The 24,945-nt window shown below is 40.5% G+C and overlaps 1 protein-coding gene across 9 annotated transcripts in view; it reads right to left on the reverse strand.

Annotated features, from left to right (window-relative positions):
- The window catches only part of NFIA (nuclear factor I A), a 254,575-nt gene that overhangs the window by 108,031 nt on the left and 121,599 nt on the right, over positions 1–24,945 (reverse strand). For 8 of the 9 annotated variants that reach the window (XM_082313306.1, XM_082313305.1, XM_082313303.1 and 5 more), the window contains exon 3: positions 9,479–9,544. The exons of the other annotated variant lie outside the window; for it this stretch is intronic. In XM_082313306.1, the coding sequence (XP_082169432.1) occupies positions 9,479–9,544 (66 nt within the window). The remainder of the gene's footprint in view (positions 1–9,478; positions 9,545–24,945) is intronic. 9 annotated transcript variants of the gene reach the window in all.

Here is a 24,945-nt window from a genome sequence, read left to right on the forward strand (position 1 = left end):
TTTCCATTTCCTATCTAGCAACTTTTGCAATTAAAAAGTTGTATCTGCAATTAAAAAATAGTATCTGATTAGCTGTAGAAGTGATGAGGCTTTTTCTGGGAACCCGGTCTCACCAAAGTGCCCTCCCTTGACAACAGCAACAGTCCAGCATACAGCTTTCAGGAGCTGTGCATTGCTCTTCACGTGTACCTCTTTGCTCGCGTACACAACTTCAGATTTACAAAATGAAGGCTACTTGGAAAGCACCTGATTAACCCATGAATCTGCAGTATATGCAGATATATAGATTTTTTCTGAGTGTGCAGACCAAATATGAGTATGAAGGTTGGAATCCATTTGAATGAAAATCACCTTGTACCTGTAAAACCAGGTATGATTCATCCAGGCACTACACCACACACAGAAACCAGAGGAAGGTGTGAAATAACGACATATGTTTTCATAGTATGTATGTATATTTGGAAAGGCCTAGAGTCAACAGAATACCTCCTGCATCGGTCAGGAAGTCAGAACAAAAGAACACATGAGCGCGCAAGAGAAAGCACGGTCCCTTATCGCAGCGCTTGGCGGTGGCCCCACGCTACACTCTGACATTCACGGCTGAATGAACCAAGCTCTGGCTGAAGCAGCAGAGGTTTAGGTGCTGATGGTCTCAAATATGGTGAGGAATAAGTGTTTAAGTAGGAGGAAAAATATGGTTTATCATAAAGTGCCAGGGTGGCTGGGACTGGAATCATGGCGGACCTCTGATGCTCTGGGTGGACTTGTTGAGCAGCAGAAAGACGTTTCCCCTCGGCTGCCGGACACAGGCAGTCTGCCACCTGCCACCGCACCGCCACCGCTCCACCTCAAGCGGGAGAGGAGGACGCTGTCGCCGGCCGGCAAACGCTGCCTTCGGCCCCTTCTGTCTCCTGCAGCTTGCACAGCGAGAGAGCCAGTGCTTCACCAGCTCATCTGCATAGCACAGCTCCCAGCACACATTTTTAACTTCCAGTGGTTTGACCACAGAGGGCAAAATTTTGGCCAGGGAGTGCTTCCGGTCGCAGTGCTTCGGGCGAGTCAGGCTGGCTTTTGCTGTTGCGATCTCTGAGTGAAGGGCTCCCACTCACTTCAACAGCCGACTGGCACTGCTGCAAAGAGACACTACCTAAATAGATGTGAAGTAATGAATACTTCGGATAAGCGACTGATTTCAGAGTGTGCTTTTATCCGCAGGCCCTGTATTTATAGTTCAAGCCTTTTCAATTAATACGCACACCCTAAAAGAATTAAACTACTAATTATCACATTTTACCGTGGTTCACAGAACTTTCATCAGATCTAGTAAATGAAATCACGAGTTCAGCAGAAGAAGCTTTACTGCGCCAAATTATGTCAAGGGTATATCATGTTGATAATAAAAGATCACTTGGTTGGAAGCCTAACCTAGAAGGTTGGGGAGGCGTAAAAAGTTCACATTTTGGATCATGCTGCTCTGGTGTGGGTGTTTTGTGTTTTTTTTTTTCCTTGGTTATTGTGGAAGGCAATTTTCCTGCAAGTAAAATTTTCCCTTTGTCTTACATTACAGGCGTTAGGAAATTCTTACATCGAAAGACAAATAGATAGGTTTGGAGTTTTGTTTTGCAAGTTAGGCCTTGGCATCACATTCTCTTCCCACTAATAAACTCCCCTCTCTACTGGACAGAAAATTAAAACGATGCCCATACCACAAATAAACTTCTTTCCCTAAGTGCCCAGCTTCTTGGTGGGCAAGCGTGGTATTCAAAAGCATCCTTCAGCCTGTGGTCCGCTCAGGCGGTAGCAATTACTCTGATGCAACACAACTCTCAGCTGTTAATTAAACAGCAAGTCTCTCAAGAAGACGTACAAAAAAAAACGGTTGTAGTGAAAACTGGAGATTGCTCACAGCTCCAGCCGCCCTTCCCAGGACCCCAGGAGGACTGGATAAAGTTAGCACTGAGGAACCTCTCAACATGTAAAGGTGGGACGTGGGTAGAAGGGGCTGGCACGAGGGCAGAGCCCTGCCATGGCTGCCTGCCCCCAACCTGATGCTGCGGCAGAGGAGGGGGCAGCAACCTGGTACTGCTGTGGGGCAAAGAAAAGCCTTGGCCCTGCAGAGCAAGGAAGGGAAACTCGCCTTGCTGAGGCATGGGAGCTTCTTGGGTGGGGGCTCCTGGCCAGCCCATTTCCAAGCTGCCCTCTAGATGGCCTATGCTGTTGTGGATAAATATACGCGGAAAGGAATGGAACAGAGCAACAGAATAAAAATATATTTTGAAATGACTTAGAATAATCGCAGCTGTATTTATGCACCTTATCCACTGGAAAGGTTCATTGCCTTTTTCCTGTACACACATATGGAGAAATAAAAATATATACCCTAGCCACATTTTTATTTCTCCTTTCCTTTGCAGCATTCAGCCACTCCAAGCGTAATGAACGTTTCATGTCTTTCAAGCACTGCTTTGTCATGCTATAAGCATTCATTTCATGCTTTGAATATTTCCTGTCATACTCGCCTTGGATGAATTTTTTGTGGGAATGCTTTGCTTGTGAAGGTTAATGGTTAGCAGCAGTGAAAACTGAAGTCCTCTGTCAATCCTCCAGTCTCAAACACTGCAGGTCACTGTCGAGAAAGGCTCTCCACTCGGCCCCAGCAGAACTGACCCTGATTGACAACTGCATATCTTGCCCGATTGACAGTCAACACCCTTTGCTGTTGCCATCACAGGGTCCCCTCAAGAGACTGCCAGCTACTGATAAGCAGGCTAAATCCTGAGCCTAGCAGAGGATCCGCTAAATCCTGGAAATGGTGTAACTGTGCCTCACAATCTGGACCACAAAATCATTTGACTTTAAGCGCGAATCTCAATGAAAATATGGTAATATAGCGAAAAATGGTGTTTTCTTTCCTAATTATTCAGACGCTTCTTCATGACAGTCATGAAACTGTCTGGGAAATACAGCTGGATGTTGCAAAGTTTCAGTTCTAGACTATTACGATTAAAATACTGTATTTCTAGTTCTTGTTGGAAACTATCTGCAATGAAACAAGATGAACAAAAAATGCAAGACTAAATCATACATAAGTTAAATTTATAACCAGACATATCTGCTTTTGTTTCCTTGGGAAATGCTGGCTCTCAGAACTGCCTACATGCACTCTCTCTCAGGGGCTGATGAAACACAGGTTGGACCTCATCAGACCTTTGTCAGCTGATGGGTACTGTTAGAGTCAACAGCCGATTCTGTCCAACGCACAGGAAGGCAGAAGAGACCAGCCCCACCAGGGTTCCCCTGCTCGACCACAGCTTTCAAGCCTGGACAAAGTTCCCCATTGCTGTTGCCGGCAGACAACGTGATCCGTAAGGGTGCAAATCCGTTCAGAATTTGGTCCTGGCAAGTTACAAAGGTGCAAACAAGCTGACATCACCAGGAGCTTTGACTTCAGCGCCAGCTATGAGATTCCTTATTGAAAATGCTAAGGGCTTTTTTTTAAAGCTTTTTCTGAAGCAAAGTTAATTTTAGATTAGTCCCTCAGGCTGTGATAACTCCTCAGTGTTGCTCTGTAAACAAGAGAGAAGAGTCTTCTTGCATTTATAAGATTCTGATGCAAATGATCCCATGAACAAGAACACTAATAAAAGCTGTCATTACTGTATTACCCTGTTTGCAACTGTAACTGATAAAAAACTTTCTCTGCAAGGCTTGGTTATCTGCTGCAAATGAGGTGTTTCAGGAATGTCAGTCATCTGAGACGTTGTACTTTCTAACAGTACCAGTTTCAGCATTGTGCGTTCAGAGAACTGCTCAAGCCTGTGCACTCCTCAGGTGGGAATTAAGGGGCCTGTCCAAGGACAGCTGACCCTTCAGACACCTCAAGTCCTGCTGCACTTGCAGCATTTCCTTGGTAAGTAAGCATAAGGCTGGTTGGCATCAAGTTCAGTCACAGCCGAGAGAGCCCGGGAGGCAGCTGGACTCCACCTGAAGTAGTGGAGATGGGAGGTTAGGCATGTCCTGAGAAGAAGGGATGGCCTCGGAAGGCAGTCTGGTTTTACTAGTGAAAAATTTGGCTGTCAAAGGAATTGGAGGTCTCTCAGCAACCATTTAACTTACAGTGTAGTTGAGTGGTGGGGACAACAACAAAGAACAGTTACGTCTTCTGCCCATCTCAGCTTGAGAGGAGGGTTTGAACAGCGAACTCTGCATCTGAGAAGAGTGCCTAACCCTCGGGCCAGGCGGGCACCACTTCCACTGGCTGAAGCTACCCCACTGCATGAAACAAGAATGCCAGGTTTTGGGACCAGAAAGAAAGCATACAAAAAGGGGCTGGACTCTGCAGCCTGTTAGTTAAGGCAGAGAGGTCGTTCCACAAGCTGCTTTTGCATTTTACCAGGTTGCACATAATCCCCTCCTTCCTTGCAGCCAAAGCTGTATTATGCCTGCCATAACTAGCCTTGCCTAGAGAAGAAGAAAAGGAAACTTCTCTTTGCATATGTTCCCACTATTGCCTTCTCTTTCGCCCAGAGCTTGAGGACCCAAATTTCTTCTTTTTTATGTTTTTAGGCATGGAAAAGTAAGCATATCCTTAAACATTTTTTTCAGGTTTAATACTCAAGTCCAGCCCTACTTAAGCAAAGAATTCACAGATGATATTTACAAGTCCAGTGTAATTACTGCAGGGTTGAAAAACGAGTTCTGTGAGTTACGGTACATCATTGTTTTTCTTTTTTCTTTTTTTTTTTAATGTTACAAAGAACAATGTGCCTTTCATTTCCTGCAGTGCTGTTAAGGTACTTGCAGCTCAAAGCAGCAAGAATACATTAAAACTAAAAAGCATTTGGTTTGGGCATTAAACATTTTTATTTTTTAGATAAATGCCTCTTCCTCTACAGAAATTGTTTGAGCAATGAATTTGGCACACATTTGTAATCAGCTGTAATAATGAGTGCTGTCTTGCTCACTTGAAATAGGAGAATTTACCAACTTCTTTAAAAAGAATTTGCTAATCCACAATTAAAGTGGTGTGCTACCAACTTTGCGTTATCAAATCACAGTGCCACATGCTTGAGAGACATCAGTTGTCTGTGGAAAATGACACAGCATTCTTCTGCTTTACACAGCACACTTCATGTGTACCTTTATGCTGCAGTTATTAATTTGCCAGTACTACCACATCAAACACAAACATCGCCTGGTGGATGTCTGACAACCATTTACTGACAGCAGTAACACAGCGCTGTACCACAATTATTAACCAGTTTGTGCTACACCCTCCTTGCCTTTCTCCGGAGTTAAACTCCTGCTGGTGCAGAGCAGGATTTGACTTTTAATATTCTATGAATCTCTGAAAGCTAGAATCACAAATATCCCCACTTTGCGGATAAAAAGACTGAAAAGTTTTCCTACAAAAGTTTAAAATAATCCTACTTACAAAAAGAAAATCTATCCGATAGCCATTTCCATGACTGAATGAGAGAATAAAAGCCCTAGAGAGAGTCCACGGCAGTGCTGAGCTGGGAATTCAGTTGTTCCTGATCCACAGGCATGCAGTCACTTCACTACATCAGACTAGCCATTTTGTCACCCTCAGTTCACTGAAAACTAGTTTGTTTATAAAATACAACACCAAACCAGTGCATTTAACAAGCTTTTAAAATCAATAACCTTTTTTTTTGATTGGGTGAATTGCAAAATCACTTTGCGGTGCCAATTGAAACGAAGCTTTTACATACCATTAGGCAACTACAAAAGTGGGGAATTTTCCACACGGGTGTTCCACCCAGCTGGTCAGAAAAAAAACTCATTTAAGAAAAATATCAGGACATCGGAACATGCTCCTGCCTTTCAAATGAAGTTGCTGGCCTCTTTCATCATCCCTCCTGCAAATTTCCTCACCCACAAAACAAACAGACAAACTCTGGGTTTTCTTCCTCTCCCCGAGAAGCTCTTTCCCATGCTAACGGACCTGAGAGACAGCAGCACCATGCACACCGTTCGGTTATATGTTAGCTTTACCCCCAGTTCCAGGACAAGACATCTGGACCTTGGACCGTGCATGCACGAACGAGCCCTGTCTCGCCTGCATGTTTGCTTTTCATGACCATTATGCTGGATATCTCTCTCTCGCTAGAAAAAATAAATGCTTAATATTTCTGTAAATTTTTGCAATGGTGACTGCTTGAACACTATTCTGGCTTAATGAAGGCTGAAGAAAAGGCTAGAGTTGGTGTTAAAGCCACCACTGAGAGCAGAAGATGTCACCTTCTTCTCTGTTTGTGATGAATCTGCTCCAGAAAATGCAACTGTAAAGCCTACTAGAAAAAAGGAGTGGCTCTAAAAAAGAAAAGCTTTTTTTTCCCATGAACTTCACTTTAATAAAGGTTAGCCATACAGGCTTTCCAAAATAACACATACAATTTAAAATGATAAATTAAAATCTGTAGTAGGAGGCCTTCTTTTTCAGGGCTGTATAGTTGACCCTTTTGAACCTACATTACTCAAGGTATGCAAAATATATGTGTATAATAAATAGCTCTAGAATTTATGGAGTGGAACAGAAAGGATATTAACAGGCAAGTAGAGAGGCTGTATAACCCTCACAAGGCCTTTAAAGATTTATTTTTTTAAAATGAAGGAATGCATGCATGTAAAAGGTAGTACTTAATCGATACACTTCTTTGTGCCTTCGAGAAACACATGCAAAATGATTCCAAATCTGCCTTCAATCTGGTCATTCTGCTGTTAGCGTCAGTGGGAATAAGATTATACACAATACTATTTTTCTCTGATTTAAAAAAAAAAATTCCTCTCTGTGTGGGCTCATTCCCACTCTCAGTAAAATCAATTACGAGACTCCCATTGACTCCAGAGGGATTTGGATCAGGCCCTGTGGAAGTGGGTCTACAGCAAGTGTAGAACAACGCAGTTAATATGATTTATTGTGTCCGTTTCTGTGCGTGCAGTTTTTCATTTTCTAAAGCCTGCAGTTTTGCTTTCATCCTCACGTTCAGTAGATAAGAGCTGCAGATCTGTGTTGATCTACACACTGGGTACACTGCAAGCTGGGGGCTGTGTGTGCTGAGAATGAGCTCAGCGTCTGCCCAGGGGGAGCAACCCTTTAGGGCCAAGAGACTGCGTTAGATCCATTTGTAAAGAAAATCTCCCACACAGGCACTGCAAAAGGTGTGTAATCAGTTAGGAGGCTTCTGCTGTGGTGGGGAAAAATACCCTTTAGTAAAACTGAGAAAAAGCAAAATCCTTTTCCTGTTTATTAAAAAAAAAGTACCCTTTGCAGGTCACCAGTAAAGTTCCAAGAATTCACTAAAAGCTTGTTTTACAAGGAAGACTCAGGCTCCAAATCAGAGATATTTCATTTCACTAGGCTCTTACAGATTTTACATTATTAAACACTGACATTCCTGCTTTTCAGGGCGGTTGTTGAGTAACAGGCTTCCTTAAGACTAAGAAACTGCGGGGTAAGAAGAACTGTGGTTTAATAGCTGCGAAAGAATATTATCTAAACACGAAATAATAACATGCTTGGTGCCTAATACATTCTAAATTAAAATATGATTTAACAAACATAGGCAACATATTCCCCACAAAAAAAATAGCAGAATTGGCAGAACAAAAATCACAGTTTAGTCAGTTCTTCTCTTAACCTCGCAATCCTTTGGCTACAAATTAGAATTTCTGTGAACAGGTTTGATAAGGGAAATTAGGCACTGTCTTTCAGAAACAACAGAAATGTTTTACGATGGTATGTTTAGAGATGAGCAGCACAAAACCTATCAAAATATGAAACCTTTCATATTTCAATGAGATGAAAATACAGGAACCCCAAAAGCCAAAATCTTACCAACCCAATGAGTCCTATGTTGTATGTCCTATGATATATGCTGCTATTTTAAAGTCTTTTATGTACCTAAACCTCTTCTTCTTCCCTTAATTCTATCTGCTGTTTAAACCCTGATCCAAATGCAGTCTGGATGTGAATGCAGCCCTTCAACCTCACTCCCACTTGCAGCTTGTTCAGTTGCTAATAAAATCCCCAAAACACACACTGAACCCATATACATCTGTAGGGATTTGAGGCAAAAGCAGTTAGTTGCTCTGTGAAAGGGCAATCACAGTTGTGTTATTATAGATACAATATTTCTACGTAGATGGATATACATATCCCAAAAATGGTGACAGGTTTTAGAGACAAAAACCCTTCACACAAATTCTTTTCTGTGTATGCACAGTACACCCCACTGCAGCAGATCCCCCATCTACATCTAGGTCTTATAAAAAAAAATCTGGTTATGGATAAAAAAAGTCAAGAAAAACTATTAATAATAATCACTTTCACTTTGGGAGACATTATTTCTAAGTCCTAAATATAAGTAGTAAAACAAAACTCAGTTGCCGATGGGCCAACAAAAATTGTTGAGGTCTACCTTACTTAAACATAAAAAGGAAGAGAAGCTGTTCCCTTACACACATACTTATCCTTTCACATACAGTCCATACAGAAGTTTGCTATTATTGAATGACTTTTTTTTCAGATTGCTTTACAAAGCAAGCCATTGGTTCAGTAGAAGTTATTGCTTCTACTTTAAAACTGTCCCAGTACAAAGAATATTAGCGTTCCCAAAAGTCACAGTCCTGCTGCTACTTCCAAATAAGCTCAAGCTGCTGCCACCTGAAACAATGGTATTGCGAACATACAGAGAAGAAGGAGCAACAAGCTCTAGTTGAGAATCCCTGTCCTGCTTACCCGTAGTATCTACAACCTTTAAAGCACATTGATAAAAAAATACAGACAATGCCAGTAGCACCTGTATCACCCCCACAGTGGGTACCTGCCTGAGCAGCTGTTATGTTTATAGGTGTGCAGTTCAGCCCTGAAACTGCAATGTTTGGGAGCATTGCTGCGCAGTTTTGTTTAGCAGATTTTTGCAGTAGAGAATGGGTCTGCAGAAACATATTTCATAGCAACCATTTTGTTTCATGGGTCTATCTGAGATCCTGCACTCTAAAATGATGGCTGGCCACATACCGAAAGTTAGGTACTTCAGTGTGTCATGTGAGAGCATCAATAAACAAAATGAAGTTAAAAGCACATAGATAAAAATGAAAGCGATGAAGCACACACCCCTAGGGGGTCATGACTCACGGCCCAGGGACTGAAAGCCTTTGCTACGGAGGAATAAGGATAAGGGTTGCATACAGCAGGCTCTTTAATGGCATCTCCCTAATTAAAATTATTTTTAAAGGAAAAAATTGTCTCTCTCCAGGACTGGAGAAACAAATGCTACCTTAGATTAGTGAAACAGTAGCATTTTAACTATGAGGAGAGTACACAACCTATTTGTAGCTATCCCATGTCAATTATTCTGAATAATCTTTTTATATTAGACATAGGAAAAAAATCTTTATAAATATGGGCTGTTTTAATATCCCAAAGCAGGAGCAGCAGGTAAGAACTTACCATTTTCTGGCTGGTCCTTAATATCAGCTTCACTTGGCTGGCTGGGACTTTCAGATTGACTTGAATCTGAAAAACATAAAATACAGCCAAAAATTACAGGGTCTGCTGTGGAAAATAGATCAGAGGCGCCAGACTTCCTCAAAAGGCTGAGAGTACAAACTAAGGACAGGAGTGTTGCACTAGGACATGATAATGCAAAAGTCCCGTGCCTAGGTAATATTTTTGCTAGGAAAAAAAAAAGGGAATCTTGTTTACAGCACTACACAGAGTGCTTGGTGTGTGTGTTAGCATAAATTAAGCTTTGAGAATCCTTCTTTTTAGAGAAGGCATATTTAAACTACTCTCCTACATGTTTTTTTATAATGCAGCCTCTATGTTGTATACAAACCAGAGCCTTAATCCAACACATAGTAAAGTCTCAAAACATATTTTCGAGCAGGCATATAAAGGTAACTAAGCAACCCTACAAAGTCGTGGAGATTGTTGTCTGCACATTTCTGGAACAAAACCTGCAAAACTGATAGAAGAGCTGATTTTCATCATACTTTCGCAGTGGTTACAGTACTACGAGATCACTGAAATGTACGGCATTGCCCCTGATTTGCAGTGGTATAAATGAGACCAGATACTGGATGAACTGCTTTAGAACTTGTGCAAATAATAGGTCCTACAAACTCCCAGCTAACACTCTCCAACGAACACAATTTATTTGCCTAAAATAATAAAATGACCTATAAAAGTATATGTGTAAACATGAGTGTTTTGCATTTTTTACACATTATTAACTCTACTTTATGTGAAGATGATCGCTCTTTGGTTCAAAAATTATTCTTAGTAGAAGCTGTAGTCAAATAGTATTTTCCTTCTTAATTATTTCTATCACTATGGATTGGGGAAAAAGGTCCCTTTACCTGTGTGGAAAAATATGAAAAAAAAAAAAAAAAAAATCCCTCAAATTACTGTTTTCGCAATTAATACAAATAGAAAAAAAAATTTTTTTCCTCAGAAATTGTTGTGTAATTTATTGATCCCATTAAAAAGTTTTTGCTGTGAAACAAAACTTAGGAAATGAAACCACTTGCTACTGCATCAAAAACACCCGCAATCGTGGCAAACCTATTTTCTGACTTCACCTTGACTTTGCAGAGTTTAGAATTAGCTGTCTGAAATTTGACCACATTTCAGTGAGAAGTCAATGCAAGATCAAAAGGTCATGACACTTAACTGTGATTAAATTGAAAATCTTACTTCTATTGCAACAGAGTGATAACACCACCCCTTCTTTTTCTTTGAGGTATTAATAGCACTGGAAGAAGCAGTACTACTAGTGACCTTGGGTCAAGCAATGCTAATTTATTGCTTTAAAAAGGTTCCTTGCTTTTAAGCAAATGAAGATTTTAATTACCGCAGAGCACTATAAAGAAAATGCCTATTTTAAATATTCAAATTTTTTTTTACCTGCTGACTGTATGCATTAGGTATCATTCAGAAGCTTAGAGGACAATCTTGTATAAATTAAAAACTACAAGTAAAAAAAAGTGCTCACAAAACAAATTTTGACAAATTTCAGAATATAGACATTCAGAATATTTAGCAAAGAAAGCCTCAGTCCCGATACTTCTATTTAAAATCAGTTAAATTCTCCTAAAAAGTGATGTTTCCCAGTGTGCCCAGAATCCATTTCCTCTCTTTTGTATTTATTATTTTTAATAATTTCTCCAATGAAACTCAGTGAAAAAAATTATTCTCACTTCTACAATTTTGTTTTAAATATTGATCTTCTGAGTTCGCTTTAACTGAAGCTCAAATCAGTGACAGTAGATAGACTACCGGGTGATATGCACAGTGCTGTTGTATTCTGGACACTAGATTTTGGCAAGAAGTTTCATGTTTCTGATACTGCAAAGGTAGAAACAAAGGTAAAATACTAGGAATGTAAAATATTTAGTTAACATTCAAAGTCAACATTCAACGGATTTCATTTCACAGGGCAGGCATTAGGCTTTTGCTTATTTTTTAGGTTTTTCTTTTCCTCCAGCAAGCCATGGTTCAATCGGCGTTCGGACTTTATGTTTAAAGTAGGGTCAGAATTCCACAAAAATTCATATATTTGAAAAAGTTACTGCAGAAATATGGGACTCAAAGCATGTTTTCCTTTCAAAATTTTAAACAATCCAGCGAAGCAGCGAGAGGGACGAGGGCTGAGTGGCAGCCGCAGGAGCTGGGCTCCGCACTGGCGCTCTCAGCCCCCAGCCTGGCACCCTCGCTCCCCAGCACAGCCCGGCAGCCGGTGGGCAGCTCACAGAGCAGGAGCTGCTCCTGGATTTTGAGAAACAAAGTACTTTTGTTTGCGTTGAGTGCTGTTTTTCCAACACCAAAGCAAGTGGCACAAGAGAGACTCTACTGGCTGTAGGACATTTGTTTGCATACTGAATCGTAACTTTCTTCTTTTATTACTCTGGCTACTGTGACAACATTTTTCCTAATTCTGTTTTCCTGTAACCCACCCCTTCTGATGAAATTAAATATTAATTTCTAAAAAAAGACAACAAAAGCTTTAAGTACTATTCTTCATGGAGAGGCACAGGGCAATAAAATGCAGGACGAGGTAGAATTAAAACCAATCTATACTGCGGTAGAGATCACAGGAGGCTACCGAAAACATGTACTGGGCAAGCGTATGCTCAGCATTGTTATGCAAGGTGGCATCTTGTGGAAACCCCAGATAAGAAGACTGAGTTAAGGCACTTAGCCAAAATGTTTATATGCAGAATTTTGCTTCCCTGATTTTATTCAGATGCCGCAGATGATCCGGTACATATAAATGTGCCGCCACATGGTTAAGGGATTGGCAAAATCAGAGCCGTTGTATTTTACAGTCTTGCCTAGGACGAGAGAGTCTTGCTCAGCCTCCACCGCTCACTCTCTGCTTTTTCAGCAGTTGGCAGTAACTCCTGTCGGGGCTTTTTTGTTGTTTTGCACATGGAAACTTTAAAAATCCAGTTTTCTGAATGTTTAGTGTTTTGCGGGCTCGGCTACAACGGGAAGGGGAATGTCTGTCCTGCTGAGTCAGTTAGCCAAACAGGTGACCAGAGGAATAAATTAATTTTTGCCCATACATAATTGATATAAATGGAAGATCGTTTTCATAAGCATTTGCATTAAATCAATAAAATCACTTACTATAGAGCAGTTTAACAATTCATTTGATTTTCTCTTTTCTATATATTTGATAGCCACTCTGCAAAACAGTATACACTTTATGCCTATTTTCTTTAGCAACAACACTGCCAGTTAAATTCTACCACCTGCAATAATTAGAGCCATTGGAAAACATACAAAACAAAATATACAGTAGATGCGAGCCCCTCTTGAATCCACGGCCCCCTGCGGCAACGAGTTTCATTGGTGCCTTAAGCTAAGGCTGGTAGGAAGCCAAAGAATCTGTATATTACAATAAAGTGCATGTTATTAAGGAGAGGATTTAAATGATTTCAGATGGAGTTGGAAATATTATAGTGAGGAACCACTATTAAGATTGCTGATTTAAAAAAAAAAAAAAAAATCACCAAGGAATCTAGTTTTATATTTAAGGAAGCCTAACCTTGAATAGCACAATGGGTTTTATTTGGGGGCTTTTTTAGTTAAAGAAAAGTTAGTGGCTGGAATTTTTAACCCTGAACTAGCCAGAGTTAGCGTGAGTATGTACGCTGGAGTCAAGGCTGCTGGACAAGAGAAGGTCAAGGGGATCTGGTATCAATCGTAATCATGGGGAAACAGGATAAAAAGCATATCGAAGCTATTTTACTCTCTATTTCCAAGAATCAACTATGATTAAGGGATAAAGAAATAAAAAAACAACAAAACAGGCTAGTTTTTCCAAAGTAGCATTTCCTACTGCGTTTCTATTCTCTCTTCCTCTTTGGACCTGTTTCTTAAGCATATGCTACCCCAGCACGACTGAGGTGGTTACGCCCAAGACCCAGGTCTGCCTGATCTCAAACTGGAAGCAGGCAGGGACCTTCAGCTCCAGGATGGAAGCTCTGGACTTTTCAATATGCAATTTTCCTTTTCAGCTGCAGCAGGAGCGCAGCTCCAGCCGGGCTGCACGACGGCTGCGTGGAAGCAGGGCTCGCAGCGCTGGAAGGGACCGCTCCATTGTTTGGAAAGAATAAAACCTTCCCAGGAAAGTCTGGCCCGTGGACAGGACCAATGTCAACAGACTGACAATGTTGTTCTTTTTTGTAGACCGTGACACAGACGGTGAAGAGTTGTTACACTCCTCCACCAAAAAAGCCCGCTTCCAGTGTCATGGCACTTCCGAGTGCTAAACCACTTCATGGCTACCCGACTTTGGAGAAACGGGATGCTTTCTTGGGCACTCGCACTTTCTCGACATGCCGTGTTTTCCAGGGCATGCTGAATCCAGCCCGGGGTGGCAGTGACCTACAGGGACTGGCCTTATCGTCTGCTGGTCTGTGCAAACGGAATTAACGGGTGTCAAGATTATTTTTTACCTATGCAGAGTCAGCCCCCACTAGAAACTGAGCCCTCACTAGCAGCCAGCATGCTAATTCAGGTGCAGATGCATCTATCCTCTAAACAGTAAAGGTGATCTCTGCATAGTGGAGAAAAAAAATTACCAGTGATGCCAGATGAGCAAGGCTGTGCTGCCACTGCCCATGCTGAGCCTGCTCTGCAGCTAAATAAACTGGGCTCCCTCTCCTCCGCTGCCAGTCCAGCACCTCACAGAAGCACCGCAGAAGTGCACAAGTTAAATTTTCCATTCATATCATGTTTTGGGGGGGGGATATTGTATAATAAACTGACATATTTTATTCAAGTTTCAGAGTCCTATTTGTAATAAAAAATTTATATGGCTGGGTTGTGTTCATGCAATAAATTTTTCATCTATAATTTTGGGCATGGATTCTACCAAAGATTTATATATGTTAAAAAAAAAAATCTAAATCATGCTTCTTTATATACAGTCTTACGTGGTGAGCTTAAGGGATTTACAAACAGAAACCAGCACCGGGACTGAGGCTTTTTTACACTCACTTTCCCTTCATTATACATTATAATATAAACACGTAGGGATTGCTCCATATATGCTACAATTATTATTTACGGCTATTTTGGTGGCTACTACTATTTCTTTTAAGGAAGGCCTGGCTCTCCGTTTAACTCCAGCCATCGCTTTCAAGTCAACTTTTATAGGGAGTTCAAAGTGCTTCATTATCATACACCTCACCGTCACACATGTACATATCTGCACCAGATTTCCAGTTTTATTTTATACCCCCCTGTACAGTACACCCCATCCCCGCAGCTCACGAATAAGGTTCTGCAGTGGTAAAATCCCTGTGGTGCCAGCCTGTTTTTTTTTTATAAGGCGAGGACTCTTAATTCCTGTACACTGGGAAAGAGATTATCTTTGATAATGGAAATGTAAATCAAAGCTTGCTGTTGTTTATTCCAGACAGACATTTGTGTGTTAAGTCTGTTTATCAGGCAACACTTTGTCTAAGCCAGGAAGTAGTCAGCCTTTGTAACAAGATGTATGCAAATGATTTTCCCATGAGCCCTTGCCACAAAACTTTTGTGGCAAAAACCCTCCTTGTTACTTCACCAGTAAGACGCTACTAAGCTACCCCGTAAGTAGACTAGCAACAAAACAGCTAGCTAGACTATGCTGATGAGTTTGAATGAGACCAAAACATGTGCCCACAGTCTGTTGCTCGGTATTGTAAGCAGACTTTGTGTATTACATCTGTTTATCAGGCAACACTCTGTCTGCTGGGGCGGCTTTGTACCAAGGTAGATGCAAACAAAGACCTCCACAACTCCCCGGCTAACTTTTTTTGGACGCTGAAATTCCTGCTTACTTTCCTTGTCGTAGGAAATAAGAACGTGAAACTTCACCGTGAGGCTGCGAGACGCTAAAGCTGTATCAAAATGGTTTCATTTTAAATCAACTTTCTTTGTTCTCATAAGCCCATAAATGATTTACTGCTATCGTGTGATAGCCTAGAACGTGGGGAATCTGTGTATTCCCATATTTGTTCCTTGATATTACAAACAAGTATTTGATTCACTTCTAAATGTTTGTTTTTAAAACAGTTTACAGCCTTTGATTCCTGCTTACTGATTCATTTCTGGAACATTTTCTATTTATTCCTTTGCAGTAGCAAACGTTAATTTTGACTTAATTCAAATTGTCATCAAAGGCTTCCTTAAGAAATCCCACAGCACAGATTTTATTTGTTATAATAAAATATTCTTAAAGTAAACATCATGCAACTGTGTTTTTTTAATTCCAAGAGATACAAAAATCCGTTACCCAAAGGATTCAAATTGGTTCAGCCCTTTTTCCTAGACAAAATAAACACTTTAGGACTTTACTTGTTTGTATTCTCCTCAGTGGTGCTGTATGCATCACCAGCTAAAAACAAAGAAACTTTTAGCTGCTCAGACAAAATGCAGAAGCTCCCCAAACAACGAAGCGGGGGGGGTGGGGAAGCATTCAGAAAGTCTGACAGTCCATTCAATATAGGGATGATGGCCATAATGCATCCAGGGTCCCCTTGCTAATTAAATATGCATTGGCACAGTTTTGATCGATGCAAGCCATGGATCAGATGACACACCTGCAAAATCTTGAGCCCAGAGCTCCCAGGAAAAGGAAAATACAGGCTGTCTCCTTATCTTTGTTTTCAAAGGCTCTCAATTTCTGTGCTTAGATATCTAATTTAATTCTCTCACCCCTCAGCAAACTGGATTAGGAAAGTCAATACTGCCATTGTGCATCGACAGGAACACACAGCTTTCCTTTTATTCAATTTAGCCATGACCTTTAGACAAAGATAATGACAACTGTCTAAAAGTAAGGTAAGGCCTTAAGGAAGACCCTGCAGCGGGGCCCCCCTCGCTTTCTGCGGCTCCTCCGCCCGGGAAGAGCCCACCAGACATGGAACAAAATCAAAAATAAATTTTCTCCCCAGACCGCAACGACTAGCTTGGCGGAGTGGCACCCTCGGCTGCGAAGGGCTCTGTCCTACCCCGAGAAGCTGAGACACCTCGCAGCCAGACCCTCGCGAGCCGTTTGCCGAGAGGTGGCAACATCTCCGGAGGAAGCACGCGTGCCAACAGCAAGTGCCGAGCACTTGCACGAAGAGGGACTGCGCTATCCTATTTTTTCTGTGGCTGTTAGGGAAACGGTGAAACGGAAGGGTCAGGCAAGTGTCGGTGGTAGCACTAATTTCTAATTTCTGGCTCCGATACTTGGGAGGAATTGTAATCCTAGAGCTAAGTGCACAGCATGGAGAGCCGCGCACAACCGCCCTTCGCTGCGGCAGAAGGAGGAACCGGCACACGGATTTTCCTGGAGCTGAGCTGAAGCCAATGGAAACGACATTACTTTCCAATAGGTCTCGCATCAATATTTTTACCAGCCTTCCTACATTAGATAGCATCTCTCTAATACATCTGTAAGGAAAGGACAGAGAACATGCTCTAAGCTAACGAACGGACAGTAATCCACTTTGGTACCTACAGATACAGGTTGTACCTGAATCAGTGGTTTAGGCATATAAAAATTCATATTCATTGAGCAGCCCAGCTCCACAAAATGTTAGCTTCCATGCTGCACAATGTTTAATTCTGCAGTATTTTTTTAGCTGCATTTAAAAATATACTTGGCATTTCTAGCTGTGGACCAATATTTTTCTCATGTCTTTTTATACAGATTTGGAGGGAAAGATATTTGTAATGGAAAAAAATATGTGCAAAGTTGGATTGCTAAGTTTCTGTAATCTTGGGAAATAAAAAAAAGCAGCCTATGTAAGAGCTACAAGAAACCATATGGATCAACAAGAGCTGCCCTCATATCCCTGGGAAATATAAATTAACCTACATTTCATCATCATAAACCCCAAAATAAAAAATCTAATTAGAGTCTCTACCCTCAGATTCACTTCTAGAAAATTTGCTTATCCCCCTCACAAAATGATTTACAGTACTTACACCCATTTCTTCAGCGTGATTTAAATTTATTGAATCATTTCAATTTTTAGAGAGCTTCCATTTGGATCTGTATGGGTTTCTAGACATATGCAGTGCTCAGTTATTTAAAATTAATTGCAGTACAATAATTTTAAATTGCTTCACACTATACGAATCTCAAGTGCTTTGAAATATTTGAACCATTCTATTTAGAAGCCATCAAACTTCTGAGCACATGCATCAAAGAGTTGTTTTAAAAGCCGAAGGGCCGTACTGATGATCCCAAAGTGCAGGTGAGCATGGCTCTGGGCATGCTCAGTGCACACGTATCTGAATTTATAGAACAATTCAACAAATTTTGCCCGAATGTCAATCTTTAATTAACAAAAACGGATTCTGTAATAATTTCAAACCACTAAAAAATTTCTAAAACTAGAAAAGCGCTGTTATAAAATAATGGCATACATTAAAACTATTATTACTTCTAATGTATATTTATAGAACATCCTTTTATCCTGGAAATTAAAACATCTTATTAACATTAAACTAAGCTTTACAATACCTCTGTGGGAAAGGTGAGCATAACTATGCCCACTTTACGCAGGGATGAAGGAGGCACATAGAGGTTAAGTGATTTAGCTTCAGAGGCACAGTTACTAAAAGGAGTAAAAAGCACGGGGCTGAGCTCTCAAGCCGCTGCTCTAGATAATAAAGTATCATTCCCACCAATACAGCCATTACAATGGCAACGGCACTGACCACTTAGGAAGCCTTGAACTACATTATATAGAAAATTACTTGTTAGAGTGGATCCAAAGTCACCTAGAAGGGATATTTCCAGTCACTCTCAGGTTCCGTTTTGCTTGCTTTTTTTTCTTATTAGATATTTTGAAAAACAAGAAATCATTTCTACATTTCCCTCTGCAGTATTTTCTAACTCAATTTAACAATAACAACAACAACAGTATTTAGGGTGACTAAATAGCTAGTTTTGCAATGCCTGACTTCATGTATAAAGGCAAGTGAAGATGAAACTGCGTGATGAGCAGATCTGGTAACTTTGGTCAAAGTCTCCAGGTCTGCTTCTGTGAAATTTTACACTGGTGAGTAAACCAGCATCAGCAAAGCAGGATTATGTCCACCATATGGTGAGACTCCATTGGCAGTAGTACAGTCACCCAATTAATCTCTATCCCCCACCATCCCCTTGTTATTTATTTATTGTGACAAACTCATCCTTATGGGACCCAAGGCAGGGAGCTGCGTATTCCCAGGCTATTCTCATCAGTGCCCATCCTCATTCTTTATCCGTGCTGCCCAAGCAGTAGTTGGCGGTCAGGTACTGCTCCTCTGGCCAAGACGCACAGTGCTACAAGGTCACGACCAAGGAGGCTCTCTAGATTTTCCACAGCAGACAGGAATAAAGAATTGTTCAAACCTGCGCTCCATCAAAAAGCCAAATAAAACCCACTCCCTGACAATGAGCACAGCCTTCTTAAACTGCTTTCCAAAGCTCACCTTTTTAACATCACACAAATAACCTAGCTGTTTCTGGAGACCATCGGAGTGTTCATATATTTCAGTCTATGCATCTTGCTAAGTTCTCTCTGTAGCCAGAGCCGTTCAAGACTTCACCAGCCAGCAAAACCAAAGAAAAAACCTCACTGGGCAAAACCCCTAACCTCCTCCTCCTTTTTCAACCTCTCCCGCTTCTCTTTCTCCTAAAGGTCAGGTGTAAAATTTTCCTATGATTAACCAAAAATTCAAGTAGGAATCTATACTTGAAACAGAATAAAGAATACCTAAAAAAGGAACTAATATTTCAAAGAATGGGCCCGTTTTCCCTATTAAGGATTATTCTAGTTCACACAGGGAAAAACGATGTTGATAATAAAAATATGTGTGATTATTTAAGGAATAAACAAAAGGTGAACTAATATTCCATGGAGTTTTTGCCAATAACAGATTAATATCAAGTTACAGATGGGGCAATCTGAACGAAGTTTAGGTACTATTTTTTTATTATGGATCTATACTAGCAGCCCCGTTTTCACAACTCTCTCTCATTTTGATGTACCTGACACCTTTCCTCTTGGCTCCCATTTCAGCCCCTGTTAAGTACATATTTGGTTGTAGTGGCCAAATTTTTTTTTTTCTGGCAGATGTCTTTTCCTTGTTCTATGCACTCTGAGGAGTTCAACGTGGCATGTGAAAAATTTCCATTTCAGGTTTTCTTAAGCTTTATGCAAAATTAAACTGCTGGCAAAAATAGATAGGTATATAAAATTATACAGCAGAAAAAGCTGTTCGATAGTTCCCTTTCCTCCATCCCTACCTTCCTCTCTCTTGCCTTTTTTTCTGAAAACAATTGCAGAAATATTGCCATCAGCCCAAAGCCTTTCTCGAACTGAAAAGTCAGAGGATTTTTCCCACAAAGAATTGCCACTGATTGCCGCTCCGTGGATATGTTTCTACTCTCACAATATTGTAGACTGCGAAGAAGAAGAGAGAATTACCATAAAAATCAGGACGTGTTTTGTTGCATCAGTATCATGTTGGCATCAACAACATAGAATCGGGCAGAAAAAAAAGCAGCCTTTTGGTAGGCAGCCTACTTGTTCTGTGTTTCTGCTGTGTTTGTAAGCCACACAAGTGGAAGATAAAGTTAAAACTCGGAGAGAAGTAACATCCTTCAGGCTCGGTACAGAGCCACCACACTGAGTTACAGCAAAATCTAAGTTATGATGGCCATAAATAATGGAGAAATGGAACTGTATCTACATCTCAAAGGACAGTGGATCATTACAAATATATGAAAGGGTTGGGCATATATATATATATATATATATGGTAGGATTCCCTCCCCTCACCATTGAAAATGATTAAGCCTGATGTGTTGACTCTGAAAATACAACCTAACATCCATTTTCACTTGGTCCCAGTGCTGCAAAACTAAATTTTGAGTAAGAAAATTTAAACCAGAAAAGTCCAGAGCTCTCAAAACCCATAACTACACTGCGTAGACAAAATTTTAATCAAACTTTTAAAGCCATGGTTATGATCTGATGAACAGACAGCTTGACTTGATTACATTTTTAAGTTTCAGTTTCTATTTCTGTTTTAAGATGAAAAAGATCATAGAGTGTCAGAAATTTGAATACTGAATAGCAAAAGCTCTTGCAGGTTTAGAAAGCATATAGAAATGCTGGCAAAAGAAAACGCTATTCCATTGCCACCATCTGCTTTCTGGCATATTGAAGAAACTTTACTAACAGCAACATTTTCTTGCATTAGAATATCTGCTAATTAGTTTTGTTGTAATTTTTTTTTTTAAATTACCTTTTACACAGAAGGCAATTAGCCAGTTTTTTTGGCTGGCTACACCTTACACCACGTCTGATAACATTTTCACATTAAGTTCAGTTTACCTCACATTTTTTCTATCAAAATCCTATCTTTAGCGTAGTCAAAGCCTGCAAAAACTTTGCCTTGCTGAGACTAAAGAAAAAAACATCAAACATACGAAGTGTTAAAAATCGCTGAATAACTCAAAGGAAAAAAGATAATTTTGAAGGCGTTTTGGCTGAAATCTATTTTCCTTTGAATTGCATGAGTGTTTTAAAATGTTAAAAACACTACAGAGTGACTAATGAATGTAAAAGAATGATAAAGAGTATGGGTCCAGTTATCAGTGATGTGCCTAAAACAAAATAATTTTGGACAGTCTGCCATGCAAATATTGACTAAAATGTCATAAATAATGTCTGCAACAAAGGGAATCCTGCAAAGGAATATTCTGTTGTACTTAATGCATTGTAAAGTGTGCCTTTTAGCAAGCAGTACGTTACAGAGCCTGAAAACTTCAGTTGGACAAAAAAAGCTAAAATTTCCTGAATAAAAATATTACTAATTTTTATTTTTTTTTACCAGAAACAGACCTTCCAAAAAGTTAAAGGTATAGCGTTACATTTGGAAAATGGTTCACTTAGAAATTGACTTTTCAAAAGAAAGAGAAGAGTTGTCCAAAAATTAAAAATAGACCACACATAACTACCTCATTGACTTATGACAATTTCCTCTGCCATTTGTAACAGTATTTTCACCCATTTATTTGCTGGCAGAGCAGAGGTTCTTTGCAGGTCTTTATCATATTGTACTGAAATAAAAGGCAAAGACATTAAGTCTACCACTGCCCTGGGCCAGAGCTGAGAGACGGCAAAGATTTTGTTCAAGCACTTCTTAGGACCTAATTTTGTCTCAGTTGCAGACTCTGACTGCGCTCTGCATGTAGGGTTAGAAATAAAAGATGCAATCCTGCGAGAATGATCACAACGCGCAGTTTTATATCAGGCAAAGTAGGCAGGAAGGGTTCAGAAACTACTTTCAAAATCTCAGCATTTTAGTCATTTTATTACTTTTATAATAGCGTTAAAATATGAAGTCAAGATGAGGAACAACATGGGAAGTTGCATTAACAACTCCAGATTACTTGCATCTACACTGACATATTGTGCTATGTGTAATCACAAACAACCCAGTCACTTTTTCTGAAAGTCTACTAAAAAAATTAAACAATCAGGGCTACACTGAAACCTTCTGCATGTGTCTTCAAAAATTTAATTTCTGAGAAAAATTTCACAGCCACAGAGATGACAAATAACAAAGATTTTTTACATTTCTAAAGCATCTTTCATCCAAGATCAAAGAACTTCCTCAACATTAATCTCAAAATACTCCTTTGAAATAGAAGTACTATTAAACCTATTTTATCTTTATCTAACTTGATCTATTTTCTTTATAAAATGCTAGTTACTGTAGTATCTCTCTAGGCAGAGCATAACTCTATAGGTTAAGTAACTTGACCAGAAATACTTACTAGATCAGTCGCAGAATTGACAATGATCATGTTCAGGAGCCAAGAATCCTAAACCCTTCCTCCTTCCTAGGCTAATTAAAAACATATATATGCAAACCGACCTAAGGGGGACAAAAAACCCCCTCTACTGTCATGGGATTGAGGTGCCACCAAGGTAAGTAAAGTATCTGGAATCAGCAGGCACATAAAACAGCTGGCAGGAAAATGCTGTTGTAGTGTAGGATAGATGGACAGATTGATAGGTGTGTGATGGTAACAAATTATATAGGAAGAGAATGAGCATGCATTTGCTATTTTCAAAACCTTTTGGAAAAAATTAAGTCAAACTTTCTTAACAAAGGTGAAGTCTCCTCACTGAAACATGCATAGTCCAGCGAGAAAGGGAAACGCCAGCAGACAGAAGTGCTGCCTGCTCTCCCGCGGAGGCTGTCGCTGCGGAGGGCTGACACCCTGAGCTCAGAAAGAGCAGGGCTTTACCAGCTGCACCACGGGTCACCCACAAAAAGATTGGTGGGGTATGGGGCAGGGTCTGAGGCCTGAATTTGTTTAACAGGGCAGGGTCTGAATTTGTTTAACACTAAACTTACGATTATTTAAAAATAAATTACAGGCTATGTTACAAACCATGTAATTCAGCCTTTGGGCTGAGCTTATTCTTGACATAACCCAACTGGAATTACACTGGGCATAAATTTAGCGCAGTATTTTCATAAGGCTCCTTTTCTTATCATTCCTGCAATCAGGTCGTATGTGTCTATAAATGATATTCTCGTGTCTGCTTTGTAACATGGATGAAATGTTATCGACTATGTTCTGCCACATCAGAAAACAACATGCGCTCTGTGAATGTGTGCGGTACCTACTTTTGATAAAAGCAGCCCCCGTTTTGAGAGGTGTGGTTTATAATCCTTTGTGGTTTTGCAGCAGAGGAACTGTTGGACAATGAAGAAAAACATTTCAGCTCCTCTGAAAGTTTGACTGTTCCTTTTCAAACAATACAACACAAGATTTGGGACATACTGCTGACACAGCAACATCAGTGCCTCAAAGAAACTGTGGGAAATGTCAAATTTATGGTCCTATGGGTGATTGGTGGAAGGTTCCCCCCCCCCCCCCTTCAGCAAGCCTCTGTCAAAAACAGAGCCTCTAGAAAGTTTTTGGCTACGTCCCAGCAAAGCAGAAGGAAGCTGTATCCCACACTTCCCTTGGGACTTAATGAAATATACAGCCTCTGGGCTTCTTTCAATTTGGTCTTTCAGATTGCTAAACCAGTGAAAGAAGGATCCTAGCTGTCACAAACGTCACATGTTTGGGGTCACCTGCTGCTCGGGGGTTCTCATGCCAGTTGTTGACATAATAAGCACCCCTTACACTTTAATTACAATTCACAGTGTGCAAACTCTGCAATCTGCTTTAAGGCAGACAGTCTTTTAAATCAACACTAAATTCTACTACTGTTCAAGCAGAAATGGGAGGAAAAAGATGTCCAGCTGACTGAATAATTGTATTCAAATATTTGTGATCCCGAAGAAAAGTAAGCACTATCCAGCGAAAAGAGCAACTGTATTGCCTGTAACACTTCAGAAAGCATAGTTAAAACTAGACTTGCTTCTCACAGTCATGCAGACGACGCACGTGAGACGTTTTCATTTGATGAGCTCCTACCATGGGCAGCTCTTTCCGAAGCTTCTGTGAGCGTGAACCTGAGCACCCAGCTGTGTTTGTCCCTAAGCGCAAAGCAGGCTGGACACAATGCCGGACACTGGGATCGTCTATGGGAGGGAAATTCTCGAGCCCTCTTAGTATGAATTTCAACAGGACTTGTGCAATGAAAGCCTAAACGGGAAGACATGTTTGTTTTATTCTGGAATGCTTTATTTAGTCCGGTACAAGAAACACTGGGTCTACTTAAAAATAATTATTATTTTGAGAAAGAGATGAGAGTCCTTCAGTTTCCTTGACTGCTGCCTCTTTTTTAACTGTTACTCTTACTCCTTATAAAGACATATCAAGACCACCAAACTTAAATAAATTATACTATCCGGAGAGGAAGAAAAGACTCCTCTCCTTATATGTTAGAGAAAATCCATTTTAGCATTCATGCATCTAAAAATGCCTCCAGTCAATTATATTATTTACAATGACTTGGTTGAATCCATCTTTTCCCAGGGAAAGAAAAAGACCACAAGAGTGGATGTGTGCTCCGGGAGTACTTCTAGAAGAATTTCTACGTTCTCTCTGTTAGAAATGCTGTTAACTTGTGGGCCGATGGTTATGGATCACACTGTCCACACAGAAAAGTATTCCAGCTTCCCGGTGGCAGCACAACCTCCAGCAGCTGCGCTCCGCACGCATTCACCCTACGCGCTCACAGAGAAACAAAGGAGAAGTCAATAGCGCAATAAGAGGGCCTATTCCTATTTAAATCAACAGCAGTGACTTTGGCCATAGGAGAAGGCTGCTGTTGTCCAACTGTCTTCTCAGAGAAAAAACCCGATGGGTTTTCACCATATTCAATAGGCAAATGCTGGCAAGCCGCTCTTTTCCCCTTGGCCGAAAGGGACACAACCTCCTCCTGCCGCCTTTC

This window comes from Platalea leucorodia (assembly GCF_965183815.1).
Source record: "Platalea leucorodia genome assembly, chromosome: 5".
NCBI classification, from domain to species: domain Eukaryota; kingdom Metazoa; phylum Chordata; class Aves; order Pelecaniformes; family Threskiornithidae; genus Platalea; species Platalea leucorodia.